A 26,549-nucleotide genomic window follows, 5' to 3' on the forward strand; every position below is an offset into this window, starting at 1 on the left:
CAAAACCAATTAGACTTGAAGTAAAATTCTCTCTCTCTTTTTTAATGCAGTGTGGATATTAATATAAACAGGTGCTTTTGTTGTTTCTTTTCTCCCTTCTCTCTTTTTCTTTGTTCAGTTTTAAGAACTGTAGGCACTACAATGTAGAAAAAAGAAAGGAAGAAGGAGGGAGAGAGGAAAGGTCTGGTTAAGAGAGTGTGACAAATGAAAAGTCGGTGGGCTTTTTCCCTTGCTTGCAGAGGGAATTAACTGGGTTAAGACCCTAGGCATTATCCAGTAACAAGTTTACTACAAAACATGTAAACGAAAAAGAATATTGAATATTATAAAGCTTTTTTGTGGTAAACAAGGTATCCTTATCAGTTTTGTGTCTGATTTGAATGTCACTAGAAGACAGTTTGATAAAGAGAAATGGTTTGGAGAAAGTATTTACTGAAAGAATTCAAGTGTTTTCTCAGCTGAGAGACCTGTAAAGATAGACAAAAGTCAATAGCAATTGCTAATAGCACAGGCTGTACCATGTATCTTAGCATGACTAACTTGTATTTTTGGTTAACTCTAGCCTGTGTGGCTGTCAACTTAGAACACTTGTTCTTATTAGGAAGCAATAACTTCAATATTTGAAGGTGTACATAGTTGGGTGTGTTAATATTAAGTTACTAGGTTTGAGGGGGTTGGGGAGTTTGTTTTGTTTGAGGGCTTTCAAAAAACAAAAAAGTTGTGTAAGTTGTGGCATAGGCTCAAATGGATATGACAAGAAACAACTGTATAAAAGACCAACCTGCCAAATAGTATATGTATATAACATAAAAGTTGGAACTAGACATTTAACAAAAAGCAGTTATACATAAAAGGTGGCTGTAATAACTGTGTAAGAAAATTATGCTTTCTGTAATGTCTTTCAGTCTGAATGGTCTTACAGATAAATATAAAAATGAGAGAGTAGTGAACTATGTTAAAAATGTAGAGTGCAAATAGCTATGCTACAAGAGACATACCTGGAAAGAACTGAACATGTAAATTTGATAAAGAAAGGTTTTCAGGATGGTTATTCAGCAGAATATCTGGGGTAAAGGAAAAGAGGAGTACTTATATTAATTGCAAGAGGAACTCTTAATAGTGATAGAAGAGGAAAAAAATAATAATGGAAGATAAGGGAGGAGGATTACACTGGCATGCACCTAAAACTGCTATAATGGAGCTTAAGAAATTTCTGGGAGGAATAATCAGCTTTCAGCAAGGAATATGACTTTTAGGTGGAGACTGAATTTGGTTTGCAACAGTGAAGATGTGTCTGGGGTGGCCAAGATGGGAAAATATAACAAAGGAGGGTAGATTTTTGAAGAAATTTATGAAAATGTCATGGAAAATGTGAATTCAGTGTTAGGAGTTTGGAGTTGTTGTGTCTTTCTGCTTTTCCCGGTTAGGGGTCGCCACAGCGGAACTCCAGTCCGCTAATGATTGGCAGTTGATTTTTACGTGCTGAGTTGCCATCCCTAACACACAACCTTCAACGAAGGTACACCCATTCACGCATGTCTCCACGCAGAAGACGCTCTAGCTGAGAGTCGAACCGGTCAGCGTCTTACTGTGAGGCAACAATGCTACCACAGCACCACCACCGTGGAAAATTTACATATTATTCTCCAAGATACAAAAACTGGGCCTGGCTAGATAGAATTTCTATCTTACAGGAACATGTGCATTTAATTGAAGGTCTTGAAACACACCCAATAACTATTTCAGATCATGCGCCAATAATTAAGATAAAAACGCAAGGTAATGAAATAAAAATGAGGCACTGGTGCTTTCCCACTTATTGGTTGAAAAGAGAGGAATTTAAGGAATGGGTTTTGGAATTAATTCAGGAGATACTAGAAAAGATAGAAATTTCTTCTGAAAATATAGCCAGGGAGTGAGATAAAATTAAAGTGGAGTTTAAAACTAGGGTGGAAATAAAGGAAAGCGAGATATGGTTAAGAAGTAACAAGAATTATTTAGACGGACTGACATTTTAAAATATTGCAAAATAGGGGGAACCTCTCAGAACAAGAAAAGGAGCAACTGCAGAATGCTAAACAGAAAATAAGGGATTACCTCGATAATTTGCACGGGTTTAGAAAGATTGCTGTTAAGCAACTGTTTTTTGATAATTCTAGAGCACAAAAACATTTAGCACAACGACTCAGGCAATGGAAAGTGGAAAGGGCGGTCACCAAGCTTAGGGAGCCAAAAACAGGGAAGATAACAGATCCTGTAGAAGTATTTGAAATATTTCGGAAATTTTATGAAAGTTTGTATAAAGCAGAGACATATGGAAATCAAGAAAAGGTACAAAATGGAAATGTTTATAGTGGAATGAAATATGCCAAGGTTAGAGGTAGATGAGGCTCGGTTACTAACATTTAGGATAGGAAGAGTCCAGAGATTAGATAAAAATGGCTATGTATAACCAAGCTACAGGTAATTCCCCAGGAATAGATGGTATTCCTGTGGACGTTTGGAAGCTAGGAGGGAAAAACTGATAAAGATCTGGAAGGTTTTGTTTAACAGTATTTTAAGAGGAGAAGTACCAGCATCCTGGAAGAAAGTGGTGGTAACGGTAATACCTAAAGGAGGGTAAAGATCCAATAGCTCCAGCTTCATATAGGGCATTTCAATATTAAACCATGATTATAAAGCGTCTATAATGGCTAAAAGAATGGCAAATGAGAGACCAAAATGGATAGATATGGATCAGTGTGTTTTTGTGGAAGGGAGGCAAACATTTGACGACAATAACAGAACACTGATGATCCAGGGGGAAGCAAAATGTAAGAAAATACCACTGTTGTTGGTGTGTCTTGATGCAGGGAAAGCATTTGACAGAGTAGACAAGGACTTCATGAGCAGGACAATGGAAGCATTTGCTTTCCCTGATACAATGATAAGGTTGATTAGGAGTATATATGAGCAACCGGAGGTGAAAGTTAAAGTGGGTGGGGTCCTCTCTGATAACTTCTGTTTGAGTAGAGGAACCAGGTAGGGTTGTTTGCTTTCCCCTTTGTTGTTTGCATTATACTTAGAAACATTGGTAAAGAAAATAAGAGACTTAGAAATTTAAGGGTATAATTGGTATGGTAGTCAGGAAAAGCTGGCTCTATTTGCAGATTATATTATTTTATGTATGACAAAACCAGAAAAGGATATTACAGTCTTGTGAAACATTTTAGGACAGTTTCAAATCTTCTTGGGATACAAAATTAATGAAGCTAAAACAAAGGCAGTAGCAGTAAATTATGTGTCTACACATGAATTGGTCTAACAATATCCATATTTATAGAGACATGATAAAATTAAGTATTTAGGAGTATGTTTTAGAAATGACTTTATTTTGGCAGCTAAGGATATATGTGGGAAGAGACCAAAGAGAATATAATACAAAAATTGAGAAACTGTAAGCTTTGTTGTATGGGTATGGATACTAAGATACAAGCAATTGAAATGTTTTTAATTCATTTAGTCTTATACACAGGTCAGGCATATTTTTATCAACCACAGGAGAAGCTGTAGATAGCAAGTAAAAAAGAGTTGAAAGATTTTATCTGGGAAGGAGAAGACAGCAAGGGTAAAGTGGGATAAGCTGATTCTCCAGTAGAACAAGGAGGATTAGGATTACCCGGTTTGAGGGGGTATTTTAGAGCAATACAGTTAAGACTTATACACAGCACAAGCAGAAAACTATAATTCAAAGTGGAAATGAATGATGATGATACAGGGGGAAAGCTCAAGAAATAACGAGAGATTGGGATTTTGGATGCAAACTGTTAAGGAGAACAACAAAAATCATACAGAGTATTATAATCATAAAATAACAGGGAGTATTCTAAGAACTAAACCAGCATGAGAATGGAGAAAAGAGATTCTGCTGATAGGGATGACTGTGGTTAGGGAAACAGATAATAGGCAAAAGGAGACTGGAATTTATTTGAGAAAACTGGCAAGGGAACCAAGGTATTGGGAGCAAATAACTAGAAAGAGAAAGGTAGTAGAATGGGAAGAGGCCAATACTTTATTTGGACTGCAGGTTAGAGATTGATTTCCCTAGCAAGGATTGATATCAGAGTATAGGCAAAGAGAAAGAAATAGGGGGGTCCTAAATGAAACACCAGCACTAGAAGAGTTTTTAATAGAAACTAGAACAGAGTCTGATGCTAAAAAAAGGAATAATCAGTAGAACATATATAATATTGCATGATAATTATAATATCATAGGAGGTTGCTAGGCTAATGGCCCTGGGGGCCCTTACAAACCTAGTCAAGAGTTTATCCCCAAAACGAGGCCTAAGTCAGCACATGTCATCCTGTCAATGAGGGGCACAGATGGAACCCCTGGGACAAATTTGTGGTTTCCCATCCACTCATCAAGGTTGCACTTGGAGGGTCAGCGAGGTACTGTGTTTGACATGTATGGGAAGTCTATTCCAGAGACAGGACAGCCTTTGGGAGACAAACTTGTCCCTCCAGCAGGTTTTGTTGATGTTGCATGTTAGATTCATGCCTTTTGAGTGGGTAATGTGCAAGAAGTTAGACTTAAGGATGTGGAGCATCTGTAGTAGGGCAGAGTCCGAGATTGCCTTGTAGGTGAGACACCTTTATCAATCAGAAAGAGAATCCGTCAGAGGAGCTTAGAAAGGATTGAGAAGAGAGATTGGATAAGCAATTCACAAAGAGACAATGAAGGATATGTGTATATATATATATATATATATATATATATATATATATATATGGTTCTACCTCACATAAACAAAACACCAAAACACCAACAACGCAATCACCGAAACCACATAACCGACAGTACAAAAACACGAAATCCCACATGCCCGACAACGAAATAACCGACGGTACACAAACACGAAACCTCATACACTTCACACACCACAATCAACAAACAAAACACATTCCCCGTCCAAAAACCACATACACAACACAAGCACACCAAAATCCCTACAAACCCACACTAAACCTCACGTACACAACTACCTACAACCCTAACCCAAACCCTAACCCTAAGGTCCGTCACTACTGCACACTTACCTGGCCTGCTCCCTAACCCTAACTCACTTATCCCGCCCCTAACCCAAACACAATCACTACCGCACACTTACCTGACCCGCTTCCTAACCCTAACTCGCTTATCCCGCCCCTAACCCAAACACAATCACTACCGCACACTTACCTGACCCGCTCCCTAACCCTAACTCACTTAACCCACCCCTATCCCCACAGACCGTCAATATCCACACTTACCTTACTCGCACCCTAACGTCCGTCACTACCGCATACTTACACAGCCTTTTCCCATGTCGGCATCCTCGGCGTCGGTCCTTTCATCCGTCGGGTCGGTCTTCTGCACTGTCGATCTTCTGGGTCCCGTTGCGTCGGTCTTCTCAGCTGTCGATCTTCTGGGGCTCGCGATTTCCGTGTCGATGTTCCGGCGTGTCGTTTAAGTGAGGTAGAACCATATATATATATATCTCCCAAATATGCAACAAAGTCTAGAAGATTTACGATATTTGCCTGGAAGTGTTTTCATAGGTATTTTTATAGCCCAAGTAGACTCCAAAGAATTTTTCCTCAGGTGGATAGCAAATGTTGGAGGTATGATAGGTAAGAAAGAGGTGACTGGGAACATATTTTTTGGGAGTGTAATGAGCTGGCAGACTTTATGGATTCTCTGCAGACTGCTCTGTCAGAGATGTTGGGTGAGCAGATTGATTGACTGGGGAGATGATTTTCTTTGAGCTATGATACAGAATTGGAATTGCCTAGATATAGTAAAGCTTTGCTGCATCTAATTATGGTGGCTGCCAAAAAAGCAGTTACTAAAAAATGGAAATCAAAGCCTAGACCAACTTTACTAGTAGTGGATATAGTAACAAATGTAAAACAACTGGAATTGGGATCTTTAGAAAAGAGAAGGAGCAGACTACATAGAAAAAAAATAGAATTGTGGGAACAATATATGCAGAGAAGGGACAAGGTTTAAGAGGCAGGATTTGAATGAGACATATAATGCTTAATTGACAATGACTGGATAGATTTATAAGTGATGTATAATGTCTGTAACTACTTGTTTCAGTGGTGACTGTGATGTATAATGTTTGCATCTAAAGTAGTGCCAATGTCTGCTTTTCATTTATATAAATGTAAGACTGCCTATGCCATATGTGATAATTTAGTAAAGATGTTTATTAGGAAAAAATGGGTTATATATCGGGGGGGATGATGTTCACTGGAGAATCAGAATCAAGAGTCAAAGCAAGAAAGAAAAAAATGTTGCATCAGTGAGATATGAATCTCCTTGGGTCTGTATTATGAAAGCAAAAAGACGTTTACACGAATACGTAAACATCGAACCATATAGCGTGAAGTGGACTTAGAGTGAAAGTCGAAAACCACAAAAATGGAAATATCAAATTTCCATGGTTGGCCCGTCTGTGGATTAGCTGCATAAGGTAAGTGTTGGATAGTTGTGGAGTTTAGGATAGGGTGTGGGTTAAGGTAAGTGCTTAGATAAGTAATGTATGTTACATTTAGTGTAGGGTTAGAGGTAGGTTTTGTTAAATGGATGCATGTAGGTTATTTATTTTGTTTGTGTATATTTTCGTAGGGGAACTGTGCAGTAGTTACGGACCTTAGTATTAGGGAGGGGTTAAGGATAGTGCATAGATAGATGTTCTTCGTCTTCCATTGCTGCAGTCCTGACTATTGGGTATAGTCCGCGTCCCAGTCGGCCCGAATACCAGAGTATAAGGCTGACGTCGGTCATGGCGCCTTAGACTGACGTCAGTACGTCAGGGTACTAATGCGCATGACCGACGTCATTTCCTCAGTCTTTTTTGCCGCATGGTCCGATGCAGAAGCAATTTTGCGAGTGCAGGTTGGCGTTCTGAGATTTTCCGAATCCGGAGTTTCAGACCGAAACAGAGTTGGCTAAGTAACCCGTTGAACATTTTGTTTTTTCTTGCCTCAGTATTTAACCGGATGTCAGAAAAAGTGAATAACTGTATTTCTTGTGGGAAGCAGATACCGCATAGGGATTATCATACATTGTGTATACCTTGTTTAGGGCCTGAGCACGACGTTGTTGGTTGCCGCTCTTGTGCTAGATTTAACAAGCGCACTATTAAGAGGAGGCTAGATTGTGCTAGGTTAGTGTTTGGAAGCGTTGCAATTATAATATGCCGCCGGATGCTCCGGCCGCTTCATCCAAGAAGCGCAAGGACAAAACAGTGAAGCCTAGGGGTGAGGAACCGCAGTCCCGGACGTCGGTTCTTTAGTAGGCTCAGTGGAGCCAGAGGTTTTGCCAGGAGTCTCCATGGAGTCTCAGGCAGATACTTTATTGTTACAGGATGTGCCCTCTCAGGAGGTAGGCCAGGCTGAGGGGGCTTCTGAGGTGACTGTTCTTCCCTCTCTTCCCAAGGTAGTTAGGGCCTCTCCTTCTGTTGCCAAAGCTTCTTTTAGAGGTAGGCCAAGTTCAGCTTCTGTGGGGCTTCTCCTAGCATTTCGGCTCTGTGCCTAAGAAACATATGCTTAAAATGGCAGAAGATTTGATTACTCTAATTAGAGGTTCTATGCCCCGCCTGATAAGAGGCCTAGGGTGGAACAGGAGTTTGATAGTTTTGAACAGTGTTCACAGGCTTCAGAGTCTTCTGTGGAAGACTTACAAGAGTTTCCTACTTATTCTGATTCTGATGTGGATGATTCCACTCCTACAGCTTCTCCTCCTGAGGATTTTTCATTTTCAGAGACTCTTCACTCCATGAGGGAGCACTTTAAATGGGAAGGCCAGGATTACTCTGATTCCAGGAAAAGGCTTAGGGAATTCTTGTTTTACCCCAGCATAGGCCCTTAGCTATTCCTCCTGTGTTGAATGTGGTGGAGGATGTTTTGCAGAGGCTTCCCTGAACCCTGACTCCTTGCCTCCTGCTCCTGTTAAGCCTGATAGGTATTATAGGGTGCCCGAAGCTCATAAGTATTTGTTTAAGAGTCCTAGGGCGGACCCAGAAACTGTTTCTCAGGGGCCTAAAGGTGTTAAAGCTTCTGTGGTTAAAAATCCTGTACCCTCTGATAAAGAGGCAAGGGCTTTGGATAGGTGGGGTAAGAAAGTGTATACTTCTTCCACTCTAGCCATGAGGGCGTTGAATTGTCAGTTTCACATGCTAAAATATCAGAATTATCTCCTTTCACAATTGAAATCTAAGGTGGATGCTTTGGCGGAAGGTATTGAGTGTAAAGAATTGCTGGATTTGGTTCATGTGTCTGAACAAGTGGGTAAGCATTCTTTGCAGTGTGGTTTTGATGCTGTTCAGGCCTCCTCGAGGGTGGCTGCTACTAGTTCTGTTCTTCGCAGACATGCCTGGTTGAAGGATCAGAATTTAGCTGAGCATGTTAAGACCAGGATTTTGGATGCTCCTTTACAGTCTGATGTGTTGTTTGGACCGCCTGTGGAAGCAGTTTTAAAGAAAATGGAGGACAAAGCTAAGTCTATGCAGACTGTTAAAGATTTTTGCAGGTGCAGCCTCCAAGTTTAGTAGAAATTGGCCTGCTAAGGGGTGGACATATCCTGCTTATGGTTCCCAGTCTAGGGGTAGGTCTAGACGTGGTAGGGGCAGGGCTCAAAGTTCATTTAGGCCTAGATCAGAGAGTTCACCTGCTCAGACTTCTGGTGAGGGCAGGGGTCAGTCCTTTCGTAAGCAGACCCAATGACCTGCCTTTTCAGCTGCCAGTGGATTCTCGTCTGGCAGCTCCTTTGGGAGGAAGACTGTCTCTTTTCAAAGAAAATTGGGATTTAATCACTCAAGACAGATGGGTGCTGGATATCATTCATCACGGTTACAGATTTTATTTCCACACAATGCCCCCTTTCAAAGGCATGCCAGATGTTCCTCCTCCACAAAGAAAAGAGGCTCACAAGCAAGTTTCTCAGTTACTCCAGATAGGGGCCATTCAGCCAGTCCCTGTGTCAGAAAGGGCTTGGATTTTATTCTCGCCTGTTCCTAGTACCAAAGAAGGGGAACACGTGGAGACCAATTTTGGATTTATCTATCCTCAACACTTATCTGGACATTCCCAAGTTCAAGATGTTGACGTTACAACAACTGTTACCTCTGCTGGGCAAGGATCACTGGATGGTAACTTTGGATCTCAAGGAAGCTTACCTTCATGTGCCTATAAGGCTAACTTGCAGAAAGTATCTGCGGTTTCCAACTGGAGATTTTCATTATCAGTCCTCTGCATTGCCCTTTGGCTTATCTACTGCCCAGAGTATTCACAAAGGTTCTGGCTCCAGTGATAGCTTACTTCAGGCTTCAAGGCATTCAAATCTATCCTTACTTGGACGACTGCCTGATTCTGGCTCAAGAAAAGGAAGACCTTCTACAGCATCTGGAATATGTCATAGCAGTGCTAAGATGCCTAGGGTATTCTGTGAACGAAATAAAGTCCAGTCTAGTACCCTCTCAAGACATGTGCTTTCTGGGTGTGAGCTTGAATACAGCAGCCCAGATGGCCTTTTAACCCCGGACAAACAAAAGAGTCTGTCACTTTACTTCCATCAACTATCTCATCAGTCCGTGCTGACTGCAAGGACAGTCCTTCAAGCATTAGGGTTCATGGCATCTTGTATTCTGGTGCTTCCCAATGCCAAACTGCATATGAGGAAGCTGCAATGGTATCTCAAAAATGTATGGACACAGCACTGCCAGGATTTGGACACTGTCATTCAAATAATACCTTGCCTTCAAAAGGAATTCTTGTGGTGGGCTCAGGAATGTCACCTAAACAAGGGACTCTCTGTGACCCGGCCAGAGGCGAGTCAGATTTTAACGACAGATGCCTCGGACACTGCTTGGGGAGCTCATCTAAATGGAAAGTGGATACAAGACAAGTGGCCTGCCAGACTACAGCAACTACATATCAACATGAAGGAGATGTTAGCAGTCCAGTTTGCATTGATGGCTTTCAAGGAGTTACTTCTTCCAGGGCAGGTGTTGATTCTAACAGACAACACAACTGTCATGTGGTACATCAACAAGCAAGGGGAACACATTCTTATCCTCTATGCAGGCAAGCAATGATTTTATGGGAGACTGCGTTAAGCCTGCAACTAACTCTTCAGGCAAGGTTTCTGCCAGGAGCACAGAACTCCCTAGCAGATGTGTTAAGCAGACAAATCATGGATCCCCACGAGTGGAAACTGGATCTTCATGTATTTCAGAAATTGACAGTGTCATGGGGAACTCCAGACATAGATCTGTTCGCTTCTCCACTAAACCACCAGCTGCCAAAGTATTGCACAAAGGGGTTTCATCACACAGCTTGGAAAGTGGATGCTCTGTCTTTCAGTTGGAAAAACCTTCATGTCTATGCCTTTCCACCTCTGCCTCTTCTTCCAAAGGTATTATTAAAGGTCAGACAAGACAGGCCAAGGATGATTTTGATAGCTCCAGATTGGCCTCGCAACACTGGTATCCACTACTACGGAGTCTGGTAAGGAAGCCTCCATGGCCTTTACCTCTGATTCCTCATTTGTTATCTCAGAAGGATGGTCATCTGCTCAATGTCAAGCTTCACTCTCTTCATCTAACAGCCTGGCATATTCTCTCTTGAAGCACAGCAGGTCTCAACTTCCTCAACAAGTTTTAAATGTGATTATGGAAGCTAGAAGACCTAGTACAAGGAAGGTGTACGCAGACAAATGGAAGAGATTTTTATTTTGGAGTACAGCAAAGAATTTGGAGATTTCTGAGCCTAATTTGAGTGTGGCTCTTCAATATCTTACTGAGTTATTGGACAAAGGTTTGTCCTTCTCTTCCATTAAGATTCATGCTGCAGCAATTTCAGCTCATTATGATTGTGACCCACCTTTGTTTTCGCATCCTTTGTTCAAGCAGTTTCTTAGAGGGGCAAAGAATATAAGACCCCCACGTAGAGCTCCTACTCCTGCTTGGGATCTCAATTTTGTGTTGGAAAAACTTACTCTACAACCTTTTGAGCCTGCGGCTACTGCTGAGTTGAAATACTTGTCATGGAAGACTGCTTTTCTGTTGGCCATTACTTCTGCAAGAAGGGTGTCTGAGTTGCAGGCCCTTATGGCAGTAGAGCCCTTTTGATTTTCCATAAGGATAGGGTATCATTACGTACTAATCCTTCCTTTATGCCTAAGGTGGTTTCTAGTGTGGCTTTAAACCAAACTATTCATTTGCCTACTTTTTATGCAGATCCCCAAAATAAAGGGGAAAAGATTTTGCACACTTTAGATGTACACAGGCAATTGAGATATTATTTAAGCAGGACTAAGGATTTTAGGCAGTCTCAGCAGTTGTTTGTTTCTTTTGCCTTGAGTTCACAGGGCAAGTCTGTGTCAAAACAAACTATCTCCCGGTGGATTGGCTTTTGCATTGCATTTTGTTATTCCCATCATGGCAAGGAGATTCCAGCTGGGATTAGGCCTCATTCCACTAGGGCTACTGCCACTTCAACAGCATTTCTAAGGGGGGTGGCAACTAAGGATATTTTGGAAGCAGCTACTTGGAGTTCAGTGCATACTTTCTCTAAGCATTATCATCTTCCTATCTACTCTAAGTCTAGGGCTGGCTTTGCCACTGCTGTTTTGCAAGGCATGTTATCAGCTCCTACTTCCTTATAATTTGCCAGCCTCCCTTTCCTCTGCTTTGGGATTCTACCCAATAGTCAGGACTGCAGCAATGGAAGACGAAGAACATAGTACAGTTTTGTACCTACCATAAATGTAGATGTTCGAGGATTCCATTGCTGCAGTCCAATTTACCCTCCCTCCTTCCCTTCTATGTTTAGGGGTGGTTGTGTAGGTGAGTTTACATGCTTATATTTTTGTATATATTGTTGTATATATTGTACATGTTTTTTGGTGCAGGTTTTTTGGGACTTGTCTTTTTGGGTCTTCTGACATCTGGGGCAAGAAAAGACTGAGGAAATGACGTCGGTCATGCGCATTAGTACCCTGACGTACTGACGTCAGTCTAAGGCGCCATGACCGACGTCAGCCTTATACTCTGGTATTCGGGCCGACTGGGACGCGGACTATACCCAATAGTCAGGACTGCAGCAATGGAATCCTCGAACATCTACATTTATGGTAGGTACAAAACTGTACTTTTTGTATGTGGGGTTTAGTAGTGTTGGAGGTAGGATTTTGTTAAATGTATGTATGTGGATTATTTGTTTTGTTTGGGTGTATGTCTGTAGGGGACGTGTGCGGTAGTTATGGACCTTAGGGTTAGGGAAGGGTTAAGGAAAGTGCATAGTTAGTTGTGTATGTGGGGTTTAGTGTCAGGTTAGAAGTAGGGTTTTGTGCTTTACTTTAGGTTAGAAGTAGGGTTTGGTTAGTGTATGTATGTGGTTTATTTTATTTGGGTAGGTAGTATATAGGTAGTGGTGGGGTTGGCCGACTATGACAGTTCGATTTATTTATTTTTTTCGCTGTTTTGTGCGTTAGGGATTTTCACGGTTCGCGGTATAGGGGTCGATGTTTTGGTATTCGCGGCATAGGGTTTTTCGGTTTCATAATATAGACCCAATCTCCTTTGAGGGATCAGACATGATCTTTAGAATAAGATGAGCTACAGAATATTGTTGTTCTGACTTTGATCGATATACATTGGTCAGAGTTTGAGTACTTGTCTACCTTTACTGCTAGATCTTTAATAAATGATTCATTCATTTTTATGATTTGATGGTTTTGTAGTCATAACTTGCATCCTCTTTGCAAGTCAAAGGTGAAGCCAGTACTTCACAGGGTTTGTATTGTTTGTAGGCCACCTTAGATATATCTTTTATTGAAATAAGTACATTTTTGTAGATGTTATATTACTTGGTTGTCCATAGCCAATTTTTCACCTTTTATTTCTGAAAAGAATAATCCAGAAATAGTAGTCTCAGTATAAAGTGTACCACTGATGACTTCCACTGGGAGAGGCTGGTAACTCCCCCCACTTTGCCTCGTGTCTTATTGCTAACCATGGTTTCATCCATTACTGTAAATTGGTGACTCACTTCTCATTTTTCTTTGCAACATGCAGCACACTGGGCCACGGCAGGGCTAGCCACCTGGCAGTGTAAACCTTGGCTCGAGATGATTGTTGCTGTTGAAGTGACACCCCGAACCCATGTGTAAAAATGGGATAAAGGGGTAGAGGATGGATGGGTGCAGCACACTGGGATTCACCATATATTGCATGTACGTACTTTCTTCTGCCTTGTCTGCTTATCCCTTAACATTAAAAAGGACTAGTGCTAGTTCTGAACTATCCCACTCAATTTTCTTTTGAGTGGATTGTTTACCTTCACATAAATAACCAACCCTTAGTGCTTCATTCAGACTTCATGCAGTTGCTGAACTGAGGATATATCATTTCATGTCTTTTTTCGCTGTCTAGTCAAGTAACTTTTGTACAGTTTATTGTGAGCTTCCAGTTATGATTCTTTGTAGTTATAGGTTTTATGGTTTGTCATCACTAACCATTAGGGCATACAGCTAGAGATTCTTGCTTTCCACTCCTCCCTCTTTTCATCTTTTTGTAGGATAGCATAATGTGAGAAAAGCACAAATAATTGTTCACTGTAACCATAAATTGAGTGCATATCAAACCATGGTCATGTTTCTGGGCATTTGCATTCCACAGATTTCCACTTCTGGAGTCTGTGTAATGTATTTATCTCCCCTCATGCAAGACTTGACATTGTAGGTTGAGCCAAGGAATATGCCAGGGAGATGCTTTGCTGAAGGAAGTTGTAGCTTGACTTTGGAGAAATTAAGGTCACTGAGTTGCAGCTATATGTTGAAATTCTGAGGATCACATACATGTGATCCCTGGAAAAAGTGAAACTGAAAGTGTGGAATATATACTTATAAGTCTGAGGTTATGGTACCTTGTTCTACATCCTCTACTTTGAGGTACAGTGATCACAGATTTGGTTGCATAGAAGTCTCTGGGGGTGTGGCAGGTGTTATGCTGTTAAAAAAAACAGTTTTAAAGATGCAACAAGTTTCATATATAATGCTTAAGCAGCTGTATTACTCACATCTGATGTCTGTGTAGTGTGTCTCTAAGCTTGCTTCCTACCTTTTACTTTTGACATGATGGAGTTCACTAGTGACATGGCTTGTATTCTAAATGTATAACCAAGGCATTCTATATCATATGCTACTACCTGAAAGCCATTTTCACATTTGGGCTAGATAAATATGTGGTGCAGTAGACTGTTCTTGATGTTTTGCATTCTTAATATGATAGCATATTTCATCGGTTTATGGATTACTACCCAACTGTGCAGCCAAATTACACATTTGCACTGCTTGGCAGACTTTATTGTCATTAAGTAACAACTTGTTTTCATGTTTTGTTTAAACTCCTGATTTACTGCAGCAGATCCTAGTAACCTGCCCCAGAATGTCAGTATTATCTCTGTTTTCCTCACTGAAGAGGAAGCTACACTGCTTCGTTGCTATCCAGTTGAGTGGATGAGCGGGTAAGACATGTTGTTTGCACATTTCTGTAACTGTGTTATAACTATACTGACCAGCCTCATTGTAAAATTTTCTTTTCAGATACAGTATGTTACTTAGTGTAAATCTGTGCCTTTGATGTTATGTAAATCTTGTAGTAACGGAAAACTTAAAAAAAAAAAAAAAAAGAATTTCATAAGGACAATTAATTGTGTATTTAGAGAAAACGGTTCATTTTTTGTGGTATATATCTACACAGTGTGCCTCCTGATTGTAAAACATTTGAACAGTTTATACTCAGGACGGTAGGCTCAACTTGGTCACAGCAGTTCATCAAATGCTTGCAAACTTTGTGCATCATCTTGCCCCAAGCCTGACTCATTGTGGAATCTAGGGAAGGGATTGTTTTTGAGGTTGAGCAGGAAACTGTAGACAAAGATCCATAATTGTAGTTCCTTTAATGGGCTTTATGAATGTATAGGCTTTGCAGACAGCATTCTCTTTCTGGATGTGATCCTCTGTATTGATTAACTCTGTGTTTGCAGCCAGCCTTGCCTGTTTTGATAATAAATAGGCAGTTACTGTGCATATTGTGTTTATATTCACTCATGCACATGTTTAGATGTGCATGCCCCAGGAGCAGGTTGGTGCAAATCCCATTTTGTCCTGTTCATTACAAGGGGATAATTTGGAAGCCCAAAGAAGAACATATGTATTATTTTATTTTATTTCACTGTATGTTGATTTTTACACCCTTGCAAAAGATTGCATATGGGCTGTTTATTTATATATTGAACAGAATTGCACCTTGATATCTACAAGCCACTCCTCAAAGAGAAGACTTAGTATCATGGATGGAACCTAAGAGTTAGAAATGTTCTTTCATTCATTCATTCATTCATTCATTCATTCATTCATTCATTCATTCTCCATTTGCCAACTTAATGCAGCTCAGGGAAGCCAGAGCCTGTCTTGGTGCTCCCTGGGGGTATAAGGCAGAGAAACCTATCCAGGGAAAAATGTCAGTCCATTGCAGGATGGACACATGAATTTGCTGCCACACAGTACACACACCTGTGGTCAGTTTTGTGGGAATGCCATTTCAGCTGTGGCATAACTTTGGAATGTGGGATGAAGACTAGAATACCTGGTACAGTCTCGCATAGACAGAGGGGGAATATCTGCGGATTCCATTCATGTATTACACCTTCTGAAAACAACTGGAAAACAAAGCACTGTGAGGCAGTACTGTTAACTGCTGCACCATTGAGCAAACTTTAACATTTGTAGACATGTCTACACATTGTGTTTTTGTTATAATTTGTGTAACAGCAAGTCATTCATTAGAGAAATTTCATCTGCTTTAAAAAACTGTTTAATTAGCACAGTAAGAATGGAATTCTAGGCACCCAGTGTTCAAGTATCAATTAAACTCCTCACTTTGCCTTTTGAATATCTTTTAGTTTGTAATTGCACTTAAGTACATTGTTTATATTGTGATTTTGAATGTGTTTTACCAGGTCATGCACTAGCAGAGGAGTAATATTCTTTAGAGACGGTTCATATTTCTTAGGCTTTGATAGTGCATAGTTGATTAACAGAATTTGTGGAATTATTAACTGACTAGTCATTTTTCAAGCTTCTGTCAATGCATTTTGCATCTAAAAACATTAAAAAAAACAGTTTGTAAAGAGCAGCTGATGCAACTTCAAATTAGACGTGAATTTCCTTTCATGGAAAAAAAATATGTGAGTAGACATCCATATATGCTTTACATATATATTTACAGTTACTGTCACTTCTGCTTGGAAGTGTCAAAGAACATTTAACACTGTGTTGATTCTTTTCCTGATTCCCCTCATCACATATTGCCAGGTTTGCTTAAATCCTGGCTCTTATTTTTTATCCATGGAAGTACTGTGCACTGATTAATTTACATCAAAATTCCAAGAGCATCTTATTTAGGGGGAAACTTGCTGATTCTTTTCCTAGACATATAAAATGTTTAATTACTGACTGAAATATTCCTATAGGGAGGCTACATCATGAGGCTAGGTAGAAAAAGTTACAGTGCCATGATATTGATGGGTTTAGAGGCCACCTATATTTCTTACTCCCCTCTTTGATACTCACATGAAGATGTCTTTGCTGACAAACCTCTTTGCTGCCTTATTACTAAATCATCTTTATCTTTCAGTTCAATGGTGATCCTTTTCCATTTTTATACCATAATTTCAGTACAGTCAGGTACTCTGGGAATTAATTTGCATCAGCTTTCAGAAGACAAGTCTTTACAGTTAGATGACTGATTTGAGGGGAATAACTGTCTATTTCAGAAAATGACCCCTCTGGACAGTGTAGTAATTATGTACATAAGACAGCAACTCATATTTTTTTGTTGTTTTCTGATTTGCATTAACAGTCCAACTTTTCCACTATCTGCCAGTGAAAAACATGGGTTGGTTGTACTGCTTCATCCAGATCTGAACTGCTCATCTGTCAGTCACTCTCTCCAGAACTTTCATGCAGTATGACAGGAATTATCATTACCTCTGTACTGTCCATAGCTGTGAATGTCCCCTTTGTTCTGATGCACTGGCACTAGAATCCTTCTTTTCCAGTCATCTGAGATGCACCTTTCTTTCCCTACCTTGATAAGTAGAGTCAAGAGCCATTTTGTCCCTAACTTGCATAACATCTTGATTAGGGTCTATATCACATTGTCGTACTCTTAAAAAGTTTGAACGTCATATGGTCGACACTATATGATCGAACTTCAAAAGTTTGAACGTTTCTACGGAGATCTCCGTACAGTGTGGAATGGAAAGATTTCCCTTTTCTGCACTGTAGTGCGATCTCAGAGTTCGGTGTATTTAAAGAGTGGGGGGTGGTGGGGGGTGCAGAGGGGCTTTTTCTTTGGTTTATTTTCTTTTTATTACATTTTCAAACTTTTAAATGTTCGATCATATGGTGTTGACCATATGACGTTCGAACTTTTAAAAGTTCGTTTATGTAATATAGAGACTCTTGATTATATCTGCTGAGGGTTCATCTGAACCTGCTTCTTTCCCTGATTTCATTCTCCATGGGCTGTTTATTCTAAGCTGTGCATGTGGTAGTACTGCGTGTGTGTGTGTGTGTGTGTGTGTGTGTGTGTGTGTGTGTGTGTGTGTGTGTGTGTGTGTGTGTGTATGTGTGTGTATATACATATATATATATATATATATCTATATATCTATATGTATGTTCATAGGTAGGTACTAGGCTATCGGCCCAAGGGCCTACGTAAGCCTAGCCAGCAAGGTTCCATAGCTTACGCCACCCAAGAAAGTTATTTTCCTGTGCCACTGTCCAGCAGAGACACAGAAGTGATCCCCGGGATGTATTTCCTATTTCCCATCCACTCATCAAGATTTTTCTTGAAGAGTGCTAATGAAGAACTTTGCATGACATAGATGGGTAGCTTGTTCCAGAGTATAGGAAGTCTCTGGGACAGGAATCAATCCCTCTCGCGTGTCCTGTTTATTGTGGTGACAAGGTTTAGGTCCGTAGAGCGTGTAGCTCAGAGGGATTGGGATTTCTTTGGGTGTAGCATGTCCAACAGCTCTGGGTTTGACATAGCTTTATATGTTAGGCAGAGATCACCTTGGAATAGGCGATATGCTACGGAGTAAAGCTGGAGTTTTTTGAGGTGGTCAGTGTAGGGCATTTGCTTGAGGCCAGTAATCCTCTTTGTGAGGTACTTCTGTGGCCTTTCCAGCTGCTGCAGATGTCTTGTGAGGTACATTCCAAAAGGGGCGTTGTACTCTATAATGGGTCTAATGAGTGACGAGTAGAGGGGAACAATGACCTCTTTTTTCCTGGATGAGAACCCTTTTATGATGAGGTATGCCACATAGAAGGACTCCCTGACTACTGTGGCGATGTGACTATCAAAGGAGAGACTACTGTCCACCTGGGTCCCAAGGTCTCTTACCACGCATTCGGTGTTAAGTAGATTGCTGTCTATGTGGTAGTTCATGGGTACACAGTTTTTACCAAAGGGATGACACTGCACTTTTTGGCATTGAGCTTGAGGCCATGGTTCTGACACCAGGCATCTGTCTCATTGAGGCCCTTCTGTAGGATGTTCACATCATTTAGGGACTTGACTATGGCTCCTAGTTTGCAGTCATCTGCAAACTTCGTTAGCCAAAGACCTTTTGTGGTAGCCTGTACTTCAGAGAAGTAGATACCAAACAGGAGAGGTCCCAGGACGGAACCCTGTGGTACTCCACTTGTCACTGCTTTGAGGTCAGATTTGGAGTCTGTAACTTAACTTTTACAGTGTGGGTTATTTCAGTGAGCCAGTTGGCAACCCATCTTGTGACGTAGGGATTTATACCGAGTTCAGTGAGTTTAGCTATAATTCCAGAATGGGGGATGGTGTCGAAAGCCGTGGCGAGGTCAAGATAGGCTGTGTGAACCACCTTACCCTCATCCATGGCTTTGATGATGAGGCAATCAGGTTCAGGAGGCATGATCTGCCTTTCACAAACCCGAACTGGGTGGGATCCAGAGTTTGGAGGTTACCAGTGTCTTTGTTTATGAGTTCCATGATGATACGTTCCATGGCCTTGCAGACCAGGTTCGTCAGGCTAATAGGTCGATAGTTCCTGGGATCAGATATATATATATATATATATATATATATATATATATATATATATATATATATATATATATATATATATATATTTTTTTTTTTTTTTTTCCAAGCAAAACCACAGCTGATAACCTGCAGAAAGACAAGGCTCAACAGTTGTAAAATCCACAAGTTTTATTAAAAGTTAGTGCTTTCGCAGTGTTCACCACCGCTTCATCAGGCTTCTAGATCGCTCTATTATAGAAGCCCTTGTCCCAGACGTTTGGAAAGTCTTCTTCACAGTCCCTCTCCACAAAGGTGGTAACTCCACCGACCCATCCAACTACCATCCCATTGCAATACTCTCCCCAGTATCCAAAATTCTTGAAAAATGTGTCCACACCCAACTACTTAAACACTTGCTGGACAGCAATCTTCTTACTCCCACCCATCATGGATTTACACCCCACTACAGCACATCTACCACACTACTCTCATTCACCCAAACTGTTGCAGAAGCCAGTGATAACAACCACCTAGTTTCCTGCCCATTCCTTGATCTCTTCAAAGCCTTCAGTACAGTCTCTCACACCAAAATGATATCTAAACTTTCTAATCTCCATCTCTCTACCACCACTATAAATTGGTTCTCTAGTTACTTATCTAACAGACAACAATCTATACGCTGGCAATCCATCACCTCCCCATTTCTACTTGTCAACACAGGCGTTCCTCAAGGCTCTATCTTGAGTCTACTCTTGTTCAATATCTTTATTAACAGACTGCACTCCGCTACTAAACACTCTACTCTCCTACAGTACGCCGATGATTCAACCCTTATCACCACCACCCACAACTCCTCGCCCATACCCAAAACTCCTTCACCTCTGTCGAAACCTGGCTCACCAAAAAACAACTAATATTAAATACAAAAAACTAAGCTTTTACTTTTCCTGCCTAAAACAGTGGTACACCCTAAACCCTCCTCAATACCATCTCAACAAGACTATCATCACATCTGAATCCTTTACTAAATTACTTGGTGTAACTGTTGATGGCAAACTAAAATTTAACATTCACATCAACCAGTGTATTAAAAAAACTATCTCCCTCCATTAAACCCTCTCTTGCTACGTTACTTCTTTTACCCTGCCCCCTGTCTTCTTTATGCAGCCCCAGACCTTACAAACTTTCAGTCCTCTCTCCTCTCTAAATTAGAACAAACCTATTACAAAATAGCTAGATTTGCCTCCAATTTACCATATAAATCCCACCACAGTCTCGCTCTTGAATCTTTATTATGGCCTGAATTTCAAAAACAACAACTTCTTTCACAACTGTACATTACACACACTATACTCTATAACCCCACTTCCTGTCCCTCCATCTCTAACATCGTATCACCCTATAACCCCACATGTCAGCTTTGACACATCTGACAGACATCTCCTAGACATCTACAAACCTGCTAAAAATATAGGCAAGTCCTTCTACAAATTCTCTGCTGCCCATTTCTGGAATACCCTACCCCTTAATATAAGAATTATCCCTCATAAAGCTCAATCTAAACATGAGCTTAAACACTACCTACTAAACACCTGGTTCTGTCCATGTCAAATCCTACTTGATATTATGTTGGTCTCTTCCTACTTTCTTCTTCCTTACTTTAAGCATATGTCTTATTCTTTTCTACTTGTCACTAATACTTCCTTTACTTTCTTTACTCTACTCCCTGCCTCCATGCTTCTTGTAAATACTTCTAAACATGGAGTTTCCCGCTGTTGCCTGTATATATTTTGGCATATTGAACTTATCTGAGGTTATGTACCTGATTTTTTTTTCTGCATCTTGAACACAATTGTGTAAAAATGTGTTTCCAACTCAGTTTATAACTACCTGAAACTATGTCATTGTAAACATAGCTATTTTTTATGATACTTCTGTGATATTGTTACTTGTATCTGGAGCTTTTCTCCTCAGGTCTCCACTGAAAATGGCCCCCTGGCTCAGTTGGACTAACCCGGTTAACAAATGACAGTCAATAAATAAATAAATACTAGGGAGCCAGTTGATTCACTGGAAATAACTTTGCAACTTTTAATTGTACCCGAGTGCCTTTTTGTCACTAGGAGGAAGTCTACTTGAGTTGAATGCTGACTGTTCTGTTGTATATGGTCTTATGACTCTCTGCCACAGCAAACTATCTGTTGGCCACCGTTAAGCCATTTGACAGACAGAAGTCCAGAATGACATCTCCTTTGTTCCTCTTGCATTACCCACTTGGACCCAGGTAGTCCTTGTATCCTGTTTTGTCTGCCCCAATATGAGCATTCAGGTCCCACATTATAAATACCAACTCACTTTGTCCCACTTTATCTAGAAAGTCTTATAACTGCTGCCTGACTACTCTCTTTTCCACACTATCATGGCCCTGGTGTGGGGCACGATCCAGAATTATGATGACTGCCCTGCCTTTACACTGGAGTCGGAATGCCATTAGTCATGTCACCAGTTCTGATGACGTCCTTCACTGTCTTCAGAAGACTCCCTCACCACAATTCCCACACCATTTCTAGTCTGTCCTCCCCTGAGTAGTTGACTCTGGATCCCAAGCCAAATGTCTTCATTACATTTCCTTTCAATCTCGTCTCCTGGATACATAGGCTATCTGGTATCTTCCCTACCATAATGTCACCCACTTCTAAACTACATCCTGTCACTGAAACTATAGTCGGTGTTGTATCCCTAGTTCAATTTGAGCACATCCATTGGTTTTACATCCAGCTTTTGCTCAGCAAAACTTTCCCCAGCTAACACAGGCTGGGCAGCTGGACACTGGCCAGCGAGTAGCTTATTGACCCAAAAAGAAATTTCAGCCACTTTTACAGTATTTGTGTTTACACCTCCTACTCTTTTACTTCATCTTGCTCTTTCAGCTACTTATTCTCTAAAGTGTTCAATTGAATCTTTTCTGCTGCATTTATTACTGCTTGTTTTTAGCCTATTTAAATTGAAAGTGTTATTCTAAGCCTCTTAGTTTTGGTCTAAGCACTTGGGCTTTAGGCCTTAGGCCTTCCCCTTAGTTTTCCCTGACACCTCTCGCTCAGATTCTGACATATATGGATGGACAATTTCCTATGGTTTCTCCTGCCAGCCTGGTTGATATGGGCATCCTGAGAAAGTGTAGCAACTGTCTCGTGTACATGGACAACCATCTGCTATTTCCACCTAGGAACACAATTTGTGAGCAATGCAATTACATTAAGAACCTAGAGCCTGTGCTCTCTCCCTCACAAGCCAGTATATCTGACACTGAAAAGGTTATCAACACAATCACTACACCTCAAACACCACCCTCAACTACACAACTCATACACACACACACACACACACACACACACACACACACACACACACACACACACACACACACGGAGGTTTTCAACTAAAAACATACCCAAACAAAGGAGACCTCAGAGGCAAAAACATACGCAAACTCCACACCATATACCACGCATAGTCCACACACCTGTGTCTCACAATCATAAAGGCCTAACCGTAAACCCAATATATTAGTCATAGGAGACTCCATTGTGAGACGCACAGATGTGCCTGTCACCAGGCTGGATAAAGAACAACAGGTACTGTTATGACTCTGTCATAGTCCATGTTGGGGTGAACGACTTGAGATGTACCTCCCTGGACTATATGAAGAGAGACATGATTGAGCTCGCTGAATGTGTCCTAGGCAGGTATGGCCCTAGCCTTGAGCAGCATTCTACCGTAACCCAGAATGATGCCTCAATACAAACAGAAAATGATTGACTTTAACAATTGGCTTAGTTTCTGGTGTCATTCCAGGGGATCCAGTACCTGACAGCCTTGAAAGATGTGATCGATAGACCACGATGCTTTGCTAGAGACGGGTCTGCATCTGTCTCACTTGGGCTTCAGGCTTCTGGCAAAGACCCTTGACTACCCCATAGTGCCTTTTTTAGGAAAAGTCCTGAGGTCAATAAAACCAACATAAAAATTTCAATAAAACCCAAATTAAAGGTCATGCTGCTAAACGCTAGGAGTATAAACATAAAACTGCACTCATTGCAAGCATTCTTAACCCTGGAAGATGCTGACATTTGTGCAGTCACAGAAACCTGGTTCAAAGCTGTGGAGAGCACCCCAGCCTTACCTGGTTACTCATCCTGTTATACATTCAGACCCCAAACTGTGGGCAGCAAAGTCAAAGGAGGTGGAGTTTCAATGTGTGTTAAAGACACACACACCTCCAGGCTTGTCAAACAGTATGATGCACAGGAGTTACTCCAGGTGCAGTTAACCATTGACATGACCCCTATTCAAATCATAGCTAGCTACATGCCCCCAAATTTGACTCAGGATGCCCACTCCACCTATCTGCACCTCTTTGAATCTATCAAAATTCAACCCCTTACCCTGATCCTGGGTGACTTTAGCTATCCAAACAAAGAATGGAAAAACTACTCATGCCAGAACACAAATGCCCAGAGATTCCTTGATTTTTATCAATGCAAATGCCTTGCAGCAGCTAGTCAGTACCCCCACAAGAGGTGATAGTGTCTTGGACTTGGTATTAACCAACATGAGTAACCACTGCAGCACCCTTACAATATCATCCTCCCTGGTAAGATCCGACCATAAAGCAGTCACTTTCGAAGTCGGCATCTCTGCCAACCCCCCCTCTAGCTAGAGTCAAACAAAAACTTCTCCAAAGCTGATTACAACCTCCTGAGGGATGGTATAAACAGCTTCACATCCCCCTCCCCCTCTGTTGGAACTGGCACCAGTGTCCAAATATACACCAAAGTACTATACAAGCACTTATATAGATGCATGGACTCAGGAATACCTGACAGGACAAAATCATCCTCCGCAAGGAAGAGTAAAACTGTCTGGTGGACATCTGCAATAAATAAACTATATAACAAAAGGAAAAAATTGCTGCCCAGGACCAAGAAGGAGCAGGTGCCCAATTGGAAGCAATCTCTCCTTAGCCTGAACAAGCAAATAAGAGCATTAGTGAAATCCTCTAAAGCCAACTTCAAGTCCAAATTGGCCACATCTACTAGAGACAATCATAAGGCCGCCTTCACATATGTCCACAATCTCAAAGGAAGCACTCAGATCATACATAAATGCTGTAGATATAGATACATACATAAATGCTGTAGATATAGCCAACCTACTGGCTGACAGATTCAGTGAAAACTTCACACCTCTGCCCCCCCCCCCCATCAGTAAATTAGGACATCCTCTTATCTCTAGGGTACAGGTCATCACTGCCCTCTCAAAGGCACAAAATACAGCCTCCGTGGAACCCAATAAAATCCCAGGCTGCATCCTACATGAACTCAGGCATGAACTTGCAGCACCATTAGTTATCCTATTCAACCAAAGCCTGAGTACCGGCTTTGTCCCAGCTGAGTGGAGGGCAGCCACTGTCATCCCTTTGAACAAAGGTGGAGTGTCCACCGATCCAGGAAATTATAGACCCATCAGCCTAACTAGCCTGATCTGCAAGGCCATGGAATTTATTATCATGGACCTCATTAACAGGGACATTGTCAACCTCCCAACACTTGACCCCACACAGTTTGGCTTTGTCAAGGGGAGGTCATGTCTGTTAAATCTGGTCAACTTCTTTGAGACAGTCACCAGAGCCATGGAGAAGAGGAAGATGGCACACACCACCTACCTTGACCTGGCCAAAGGCTTTCGACACTATTCCCCACTCAGGCATAGTAGGCAAACTCTCTCAACTAGGTGTCAATCCATATGTTATTAGATGGGTAGCAAACTGGCTCACTGATAGAACCCACCTAATCAAAATAAGGGAAGCCACCTCAAGCAATACACCCATAATGAGCGGCGTACCCCAGGGATCGCTCTTGAGGCCTGTGTTATTCTGGATATACTTTTCTGAGGTGCAGGCCAAAACTAGTGGCATATGGCTGACCAAGTTTGCTGATCACTGCAAGCTGGGCATGGTCATCAATTCCCCAAGTGATGTGGACGTCCTCCAAGAGGGTCTCACCAAAACAAATGACTGGCCTCAAGATGAATGCCAAAAAATGCATCATCTTCCCCTTTGAGGAGTGTATGTCCCCATATATTTATCACATTAATAACAATGTCCTAAGCACGCAATCAGTGGTGAGAGATTTGGGCACCCAGGTTGATAGCAACCTGACATTTGACCACCGTGTTGCTTCCGTTGTACGGAAGGCTTTCTAAATGGTGCACCTCATAAGTAAGGGTATCTCATCCAGGGACAAGGAGGTCATAACATCCCTGTATTCTTCCCCTTATAAGGCCATTTATTGAGTACAATGCCCCCTTCGGCATGTACTTCACAGTACACATGCAGCAGCTGGATAGACCACAGAGGTTCCTCACAGAAGAATCCAGGGCCTCAAACATCTACCCTACACAGATAGGCTAAAAGCCCTGTCCCTCTACTCAGTTTCATACAGACACCTCTAAGGTGTCTGTATGAAACTGAGTAGAGGGACAGGACTTTTAGCCTCTGTCTGGCATGCATAGCAATCTCAGACAACGCCTTGATGGCACTGCTGCATATCCACAAGTCAAGCTCCATTTTAGTAACCCGCACTCATGACCTCAACTTGGTCTGTGACATCAATAGGACCTGTTGGCAGAATTTTATCCCAGAGACTCCCCCATCTGTGGAATAGACTCCCTCTCCATGTCAAACAGAGTACCTCATTATCCCTTTTCAAGCGCAACCTGGATAACTGGATGGGAAACAGAAAATACACCCCTGGGATTCCATCTGTGTCCCTGTTGGACAGGGGCTTTGGGTGCTGACTTTTCTAAACATGGGCTAAACTTTTGGCCAGGCTTATAAAGGCCTCAGGGCCAATAGCCTAGTAACTTCCTATGATATGCCCAAGGGCTGCTGGGCTATATGTGGCCACACATTGGCCAATAGGGGGAGCATAGACCCCTCTCACTTTTGTATTAGCATGACTCCCTGGTACAGTTTGGATAGGCTGGGTCCTCAACTCACTTAGCACCATCAAATTTCCAAGCCTACTTTTGGCGACATAAGTCAATGTGACAAATCGCCTAGATAGTGAAGAAAAGTTTGGAGATTAGGAGAGTCCAAGTGGGCATTCCTAGACTTGAAATAAATCATATGACAAGGTGTGAAGAAAGCTGATTTGGGCAGTCCTGTGATGGGACAGAATTAGAGGAGACTACCAACAAAAGCCCAGTGACACAAGTACAAACGGTGCTTGGACTCACAAAGAAGTGGGAGTGTGTATGCATCAGGGTTCAGCTCTGAACCCACTCCAGTTCATACTGGTGATAGACTATGTTAACAAATGGGTC

The 26,549-nt window shown here is 41.5% G+C and overlaps 1 protein-coding gene across 3 annotated transcripts in view; it reads left to right on the top strand.

Moving 5' to 3' along the window:
* The window catches only part of HPS4 (HPS4 biogenesis of lysosomal organelles complex 3 subunit 2), a 1,290,848-nt gene that overhangs the window by 946,798 nt on the left and 317,501 nt on the right, over positions 1–26,549 (top strand). For 2 of the 3 annotated variants that reach the window (XM_044068472.1, XM_044068471.1), the window contains exon 10: positions 14,454–14,556. In XM_044068472.1, coding sequence (XP_043924407.1) covers positions 14,454–14,556 — 103 coding nt within the window. The remainder of the gene's footprint in view (positions 1–14,453; positions 14,557–26,549) is intronic. The other variant, XM_044068473.1, reaches the window with a different exon arrangement.

This window comes from Protopterus annectens, chromosome 4.part0 (genome assembly GCF_019279795.1).
Source record: "Protopterus annectens isolate FY-2018-M chromosome 4.part0, PAN1.0, whole genome shotgun sequence".
Lineage (NCBI taxonomy): Eukaryota > Metazoa > Chordata > Ceratodontiformes > Protopteridae > Protopterus > Protopterus annectens.